General features: G+C 44.8%; 2 protein-coding genes across 3 annotated transcripts in view; one reads left to right on the plus strand and one right to left on the minus strand.

The window, feature by feature from the left end:
* The window catches only part of LOC108787907 (A-kinase anchor protein 9-like), an 89,561-nt gene extending 86,146 nt beyond the window's left edge, over positions 1–3,415 (plus strand). Inside the window, exons 30-31 of the mRNA XM_018557599.1 lie at positions 1,026–1,150; positions 2,931–3,415. Coding sequence (XP_018413101.1) covers positions 1,026–1,150; positions 2,931–2,971 — 166 coding nt within the window. The 3' untranslated portion in view covers positions 2,972–3,415. The remainder of the gene's footprint in view (positions 1–1,025; positions 1,151–2,930) is intronic.
* Positions 3,416–5,251: 1,836 nt separating this feature from the next.
* The window catches only part of LOC108787913 (lanosterol 14-alpha demethylase), a 22,796-nt gene continuing 18,973 nt past the window's right edge, over positions 5,252–9,074 (minus strand). For both annotated transcript variants that reach the window (XM_018557607.1, XM_018557608.1), the window contains 4 exons: positions 7,425–7,620; positions 6,415–6,510; positions 6,149–6,317; positions 5,252–5,458 (listed from right to left, as the gene is read on the minus strand). In XM_018557607.1, the coding sequence (XP_018413109.1) occupies positions 5,280–5,458; positions 6,149–6,317; positions 6,415–6,510; positions 7,425–7,620 (640 nt within the window). In that variant the 3' untranslated portion in view covers positions 5,252–5,279. The remainder of the gene's footprint in view (positions 5,459–6,148; positions 6,318–6,414; positions 6,511–7,424; positions 7,621–9,074) is intronic.

The raw sequence follows: 9,074 nt of genomic DNA on the forward strand, positions 1-9,074 counted from the left end.
GGTTTCAGCACAGGTGGGGTCATTACACTTTGTATCACACTGGTTTTGTAAGAGTATCTCAGGGGGGCATCCTAGAAATAGGGAACATATTTTAGGAATAGAAAAGCTGGGGGGGGGGTTAGGGAATAATGGGGAATAGTATATTAAAATGGAATTCACACACAGGTGAGTGTACACAGAGGATGATAAATATTCACGAAGATAAGTTGCACATGGGGGAGGAATCAGTAAGGGGTTCTACGGACTCACTTATTGCCTAGACGTCACTTTCTTCCTTAATAGAGGAGTGGATTCAGAATGAATCAGTAAAAATGGAAATACGAGGTTGTGTAAAATAAAATGAATAACTATGTCTATGATGAAGTAAAGTAATGCTGAAGTTTTTGCTAAACATGTAGAGATCCATAGTAAAGTTCTTTTAGGGAAAGTTTTGAGACCAGTTTATACCCAGAAGTTTGTATATGTGTTATATATCTATGTATATTGAAATACAAATATATCAACTCAAAAAAATGAAGGCAGCCCCATGTGAACATTTTCCTGCAGAAAATCCCATTCAATGGTTTTAACCAACTTTTTGCAGATTTAGGTTATAGCCAGGGATGCACACATACCGATACTAGTATTGATAACGAATATTTGGGAGAGTGCTCGTACTCGCCCAAATGCTCCAATGCCTAGGGCTGACCTTATGCTGACACCCCACATAAGTTCACTTATGAAACAGGCCACTTACATTTATTTGACGAGATCTATGGCCCCTGGCTGGTGTCCACTTCCGCTATTTCAGACCTGTACTAGAATAGCTATATTCCTTTACATATATACATCTTGTATCTTACTATTTGACCGCTACGTGTGCACTGTATGTATAGCTGATGAAACTACAAACACATACAATGTAAACACTGTGCACAGTAATGAGAGACACAAAGGTTTGTTTCATTTCATGTAATAGGATTATTATTGGATTGTATACTCTTTATACAGCATCACAATACTGAGCCCATTCTCCACCCTTCCAGGTACATCTCTGCTTCTGATGCGAGTCCCTGCCTTCATCTCCAGCACTACGATCCTGACAGAGCACTGACGGATTACATCGCTCGGCTTGAGGCCTTGCAGAAAAGATTGGGCAGTGTGCCTTCAGGTAACGTGAAAACAGACATTTTACATGTGAAAGGATTCTCTGTATGTGCTGCGCTCTCTACACCCAAAACCGGATAAGTTCCCCCAATTTAAAGATTATCTAAACCCAAGAACAAAACTGTAATATATTGCAGCTCAGCAGTCTTTACATGCGCTGACTGCATTCGTTTTCCCATTTTTCTTGTTTATTGAGGGACACAGGAAGTCTAAAACCTTTATTCTGACTCCGATCGTTGTGATAGCGAAATATATCCCTTGCTGAGACCTCTATGCCTGGCCTGTATAAGCAGATATACTCACTGCGGACAATCCTCGTCAGATAGCTGAACTCGTCAATACCGATTCATTCAAAAGAGGTGTTTATTCTTTAACATCAGGTTACAGCAGATGATAGGAACAGCAGATGAACAGTTATGGTATTGTGCGGTCAGAAAATGATGCCTTTCCTACGTACTGTGCAGATCACATGTGTGTCCTTGTTACATGTGGCTCTTAACTGTGGCCATGACACAGGAAGTACTGCACACAGGAAGAAGGAAGGGGCGTACACTAGGGGAAAATACGTCGTCACATGAGGAATAATTACAGAAAGACATGTATATTACAACAAAAGGCCACTAGATGGCAGCATAGGATAACACATGAATTTAGCTATGAGAAAATAGTTAGGCAAATCACACTATATAAATTCTAACCTATATAACAATGCTAATATTAACTGAGGCTATGCATCTCATATTCTATGCCCCTATTGGGGCGGCACAACCTTCATGTTATACTGCTGCCCACAGGAGAACTGGATAAAAAAAAACCTGCAGCCCAGCCCAGGGTGTAACACTTCCCACTACCAGCATGCCTCAGTTTTCTGGGGGTTTAATGGAGGGACGTCTTTTCTTCCGCTTCTGTGTTTTTCTAGCAAATTTTAGTTTTTGTTCCTTTACTCAAGATTCTTCTCTACATCAGCAGCTATCTAGCACAGTCCTCCTCCTCAGCCTGCCTTGTGCACCGCACTGCTGAGCTGAACGTTGCAGGACTAGCCTGGAAGTGACCTTCAGGGACTTTCCAGGTCCAGAACCGCAGGCATTGCCTCTGCACTCGTCTGTCTTTGAAGTATCACTTGTAGAGGTGCACCGAAATATACAAAAATGTCAGGCCGAAACAGAAACCGAAAATGTTTTTTATTTTAACTTTTTCAACAACAAAAAATATTTTATTTTTATTTATTTTTTATAAACTTTTTAATTTTTTAAATATTTTTATAAAAAAATTTTATTTTTTACTTTGCTTTTAGGGGCTTTGGGGAAATATTGGGGGTCTAAACAGATCTCTGATATTTCCCTTTTAAAATAGAAAAAGAGATTGAGGACACAAAGTCCTCAGAGACACACAGAGTTTCCTCTGATCTGTGATAGGAGGCTGAGCGGTGTGGAAGGAGAGACGCCGGCCGCTCACAGCACTCTCCTCCCGCGGCGCTCGGCAGCCTGTGACGGTTTCTCTCCTCCCCGCTGGGACACAGAGCAGCGCCCAGCGGGGAGGAGAGAAAGAATGGACGCACCGCTGTATGGGCCAGAAAATGGCACTTTCAGCCGATATGTTTGCTTTTGATTGGGAATGTTTCACCGTTAGAGAACATTGGAGCGCGTTGTATCATTTTGTTGCCTTCTCTGTGATGAGTTGCAGGTCTGGGGTTCTGAGGATCCAGGTTTTTCCATGATCTTTGTCTGTTGTTGAACTCGGTGTATGTCTTGTTCTTTACAATATGTTTTTTGCCTCTCTTCCAGGGTCTAGTGCAAACACAACACACTACAGCATAAGAAGATAATACTCTCGCAATAACTGGATTGCCTTCTGTAATATTGTGCTGCTTCCGTTACCCCGTATTGTGTTTTTTTGTGTGGGACCAACATCCGCCCCGACAACAATCTGACGTGAAGACGCAACATCAAGCGGCCGAGATTTTCTGTATATCTGCTTTTTTTTTTTTTTATTATAAATCAGCCGTCAATGACATGTACATTATGTGGATTTCTAATTTAATTGATTAACTTATACGTATTTATCAAGAGGGTGAGAGGAACTGTATGTATCATGGACGGGGAGGTCCCGCCAGGGGGGCCGAAGCGACTGTCTCGTCCTCCAGCTTGCTGCGGCGTTGCAGACTGGACATATCATATGTAGAGACCTATTTTTGTAATGGTAGAAGTTTTGAATTTTATGGGTATTTTGTCAAAGTACTGAAATAAATTTCATCATTTTAACAATTTCACCAATGAAGACTTATGATTACACGCAGGAGACATCTTATCCCCCAAAACTCTGAATGTGTGGAAGACGAAATTCCACAATGAAATGGCAAACACACAAATGTAGCTCATCAGCAGAAGATTAAATTGGAATTTGCATTATTTTTCTCCTGTTTCCTGAGCCCTGCGTCTGTCAGGAAAGCCGTCTGCAATATTTCTTCTCACGTTTGTGAAATATGTGTTTTTATTTGGCGTTGTTTTCTCTGCAGCCGGGTGCACATGTAAGACCTGGTCAGAGCATGTTTTATACTGGAGCAACGCCACTCCTGACCACTAGAGGGAGATCATACAAAGCGACCTGCCTGCTGTTACATCTGCCTCATTCAGGTGCTGCTTTTTCTCTATGGTGTCCATTAGCTCCCCTTCAATGGATTTTAAGGTACTCGTGTCATATAGCTGATGTGCTGCTCCCATTTGGCTTATTGGGGGCCCCTAATTATGAAGCACTCTGATATGCAAATCTCAAGTTGTTTTTCTGGGGAACTTGTGAGTTAGCCTTTCCCCCTTTTCTCGTAAGTAAATCCCTATCGATCTTTTACATTAGGAGCAGGCTCAAATGGGCAGGCCAGCTACTTCCAAACTGATTAGCATATCAATCAGAGTGCCCCGTGGCTCAGTGATTGCTCTTTATTATATTTGTTATAGTTTGGGATAGAACGCCGGCAGGTTTTGTTTTTTTATATTTGGATTGGGCCGATAGTGCACCTTAACACACAAAAGTGACAGCTGCACCATTTTCGGTACGGCAGCACACCTGAAGGCACAAAATAACCAGTTATATGTGCTGTAACGCAGGTGCATTGGCAGCTTAGCCCTCGTTCACACCTGAACGTTTTGTAGCACGTTCTACGCTCGACGAACGCTCTACAAAACGCTCAAACATCTAAATCCCATTGTATTCAATGGGTCTGGTTCCCTCCTTGGCGTATTTCCGCCCGTCCCTAACGCGCTACAAAACGGCCAACGCCTGGAAAGGTAAATGTACTACTTTGGGCCGTTTTTGTTGCGTGTTTCCATTGGGATACAGCCAAGTAGCCCTCGGAAATCGCGAATCGCGGTAAAAACACGCGACAGTCGCGCATATGCAATACGCCTAGGTGTGAACCAGGCCTTATGGTACTGCGTGTTGCGGCGCCATATTAGGCGTAGGCGTGAAGTAAACCTTTCCTAAAATCTGGGAACTGACAATACCGATCTTCTGAGAATGCTCGTTGAACCCCCCCGCCATCCAGCACGCTCCGGTCCAGTGAAATGGATCTCTGATCTGTTTGGTTGGTTTTTTTTTTGGACCTGGATGTAAAAGGACACCCGTCCGTTTAGATCCGGCTGCCCATACGCTAACATCGGGCTTCCGATCAGGTCTGCCTGAAAAACGGACAGTTGGACCCGATTGGAAAGCCGGTGTGGCCCCAGCTCTATGTAGTGTGGAATACCGGGCTGTATCACATCAGGCTGGACCTGCACTGTAAACCAGCGGTTCTGGATGCAGTTTGTCATAAAGGCATCACAAAAATGATTTGCATGGCTCCGCCCACCAGCCAGACAGGCAGAAGTTTTATTTTTTGGGTGTTTATTTATTTTTTGATCCTATTCCCAGTAATACCTCTGCTGCCCTCAGTTTGGTACACAAATCATGAACACGATGGTAATTAAACATTATTTAATGCAACTTATTTACAGCTTTTCTAAACATACAAAATAAAAAAATGCAGATTTTTTACATAAATAATTCACATTAAATTTATAAAATACACAGAGCATGTACAGGCGCCAATGAATCCCCCCCATCCCCACCCCATCCCCACCCCAGGACTGGTCACATGGTGTTCACAGGTTCCTCCTCTTGTATCTGATGATCGGGTTGTTGGGTGTATGGATCATTGTCGTGTAGTTGATCGAAGGGAAATAACCGTCCACCAGATCAAACTCGAACAGTCGGAGCATTGTAGACCAAATCGTTTTAATCTGAGCGTAAGCGAAATTCTCCCCGATACACCGATGACGTCCTAACAGGAAGCCATTGAAAGACAAAAGTTGGATGTGGCTGCGATAGCGTTGTCCCCGCCCCCACTCCTGGCATTGGCTGGCAGTGCTTTCAATCATGGAGGCTCATTAATACCTAGCAGGGTCTGAATGCAAATACAACCTCCCGAGGAACGCCAATAGAATGACACCTGACCATCAAGGTGTGTGCAGAACTCCCGGGGTGCTGTGAACAAAGCCTAGATCAGGGGGAGGCAAACTCTGGCCCTCCAACTACAAATCCCATATCATGTCTCCCGTCACTGACAGTTTTCTATAACTGAATATTATGTGTGGACATTCTGTGATATAGTGGGTATCCTGTGTGGCCCCCGACATCAAATAAAGTGACCACCAGTGCCCCAGAGCAGGGGTAGGCCAGCTTCGGTCCTCCAGCTGTGGTCCAACTACAAATCCCATGAGGCATTGCAAACCACAGTCATGACTGCCAGGGGCAGATGCATGATGGGATTTAGTTTTAACGCAGCTGGAGGGCCGGAGTTTAAAGTGGCACCTTCTAGGGCAAAGAAATGAACACACCGTCCTGTGTAACTAATGATAGGGAGGGGGGGGGGGGGCACAGATGTGTTTTTGGCTACATTATCTCCTTCTGTGATCCTGCGTTCCGCTGCACAGGCTTCAGAGTCATCCCGAAAAATCCATTTACACATTACCTGCTCCGAATGGAACATAGGCAAACTTCTCCCCGGCGGCAGGATTCTCGCGCAGGTATCGGTCCGGGCAGAATTCTGTGTTTTGCACCCAGGTGTCCTTCAGCCGGTGGTTGACGGTGGGAGATACGCAGACCTGGTGTCCTGGGGGGATGTTATACCCGGCCACAGACTGAAACCAAAGCCACAATGTTACCCAAAATAACACAGAGGAAGAACTGTCACTCACACACACACACACACACACACCAATCCTCCCGATCACTGACCTGCGGGGTCCGGGCCATTCTCATCATGGTCATTATCGGAGGTCTCAGTCTCAGGGTTTCCTTGATGCAGTGGTCCAGGACCTGCAAGTCTTTCAGCTGGAAATAGACAGAAATGACGTTTGAGGCTTTCCGCCAACAATCATTTGTTTCCTAATCACTTCATTCAACCCCCGGGGGGTCTGGAGCAGACAAAAACTAGAGCAGCTGTGCATGGCAACCAATCAGCTTCTCTCTTCAGTTTGTTCAGCTAAGATTTGAAAATGAGAGAGAGAAGCTGATTGGTTAAAAAGGGGCAACTGCTCCAGATTTGATAAATTCCCCTCGGTATACATTTCAGCTGCTTCCCTGGAGTTCTTATTTAGAAGCCAAAGGGGAGAAATTCCAATTTGATTATTCTTCCCTGTCTAAGAGCTTCCCCTCATCATGTCATAGCTGGTAAAGATGAGGCAGCCAGCGACAAGACAGCTCCTGCAACAGCCAATGGCGTCTGTGCCCTCCACTGCCATTTACTCACTTTCCTGCCGCCACGTCCACCCCCTGGGGTCCTCCGAGTTCCCAATACTGTCCGGGTCAGAACTTAAGGTAAAAGACATTCCTTTCTTGTAAAAGCACTCAGCCTTCGGGTTCCCTGCTTAGGCGCATTGTGCACGGGTTACATGCTTCCCCCCCCCATTAATAACAGGGATTCACTGGGTGGCAGGAGAATGTAGCTACAGCAAGTATCGGCAACAGAAAGGGGGGCGGCTACAATACCAGGACAAATACAGGTTTGCCGCATAGCAGGTCATGCCCGGTGCCGGGTATAGGAATTCAGTTCATTCACCTATCTGCACCTCTCCTCCTCAGCCCCCCAGAATGTTGTTACTCGCTTGTATTCGGAGGCCAGCTCTGCCATTAGCGGCCATAGAAAGGTTTTGCTTTAGTTGGAGGTTTCTCTTCCAGCAGAAAATCCCCCGAGAATGATTTCGATGCCGTCCATGTAATAACTGTGACAGATGGAAGCTCCTCACCTGCTCGTATTTCAGGGGTGGGAAGTCGTCTCCACACACGGCCTTCTGCTCTGCGAAGCATTGATCCTGGACAGACTTGTGCTTGGCGAGGAAGAAGCCCATCCAGGCGCTGGTGGTGGAAGACGTGTGCTGTCCCGCCAGGAGGAGACCAATCAGCATCCCAGCTATCTCATCATCATTCAACGGAGTGCCATCCCTGCCACACACACACAACGCAACACGTAAACTACATGCAATATTACAGGAAACCTCTGCTGAGAGGCATGTGGGCTGCCACTGCTGACCTGTCCATCCTCATCCACTGGCTTCAATACTTCCAAAGTCACTGCATAAGTATGCCAATCAGGAGTTCTCATGTCACTGGTCGCTGGTCGCTTCCTTGTTCTGAATCAGTCACCAAGTACTGAAGTCAGCGGATCAGTATGACAGCCAGACAACAGAGGTCAGCAATGGCTGCCGGTGCAATTCTCCAAACACGAGTCTGCTTTGTAGACACAAAATGAATGCAGGAGGGAGGCAGGAACCCGAACCCGGGGACAGAATCCATAGAAAAGGGATGACGGCATGAAATGTGGCCACACCCCCCAATTCATGTTCATTTTGTCAAAACCCCACATTTGTATTTTGTCATTTGGCTCTGTAGCTTCTCTACCCCGGGCATCAAGGAGAGCCCATATATTTGACAAAATAGTTTGCGCTGGAAGTAGGTATGTCGGCACCAGCCGCAACAATGTATGTATAGATGTAAAATGGAAGGCTTGTATGTTGCGCTCGGTTCAAAATCTATTTGGTTTGTCCGTGATATATCATCAAAACAATAGTTTATATAAATCGATGTGGTGAAAGGTGATAATACAATTAAAATGAACACAATCTATATCAAAAAAACTAATGTGTATATACTAAATGTGGATGTGTGATCACAAATGCTAATAAATAAAGTATGTGAAAAAACTGAGTGATGGCTTTTAAGCGGAAGTGACTTGAAAAGTATCAAAAAGTGCTAAATAGCCGTGTCTAGTACAAACTGTGAACCCAAAGGCGCACAGTGAAATTGGTGCAAAAAAATGGATTGTGGACTGCCGTCTAAGTGAAATCTACCTATGAATTATTGTGCCAGACAATAAAACAGTGAGATGGTGATCTAGAGCGGAACTACAAGTTGTCCATCATATTTGAAAGATGTAATCATATACAAGCAATCTGCGGTAGTGGAGCGGAGCCACTCAAGGTGAAAGATGAATAAATCCTTAACTCAAAAGGAAAAAAATATGTTTTTCGACAAAAAACGATAAAACGATAAACGATAATGGGAAACAATAAATCGATGTCAGTGGAGCGGAGCCACTCAAACCATAACCGTTCTAAACGGGAGGCATAAAAAGAAAAAAAAATGTATATGGATTACAAACAGAGTCTCATCTATAGCCTACTTCTCTGTTATTGGAAATGTTAGTTGGATTCAGGAAAGCAAAAATAGTAACAGTGGACAAGGAGAGCCTAACCAGGGTCAGACACCAAGTGCCTCCGATGCCCCTGTACAGAGTAACTGGATGAAAGCGCAGACGTTGTACCGCTCCATGCCAATGAGGGAGATCTCCAGATGTTTCAGGGGCGCAGCACACTCCATCTGAGATATACAACGGCTGG

This window comes from Nanorana parkeri, unplaced genomic scaffold, assembly GCF_000935625.1.
Source record: "Nanorana parkeri isolate BGI_ZX_2015 unplaced genomic scaffold, ASM93562v1 scaffold291, whole genome shotgun sequence".
In the NCBI taxonomy this organism is placed as follows: domain Eukaryota; kingdom Metazoa; phylum Chordata; class Amphibia; order Anura; family Dicroglossidae; genus Nanorana; species Nanorana parkeri.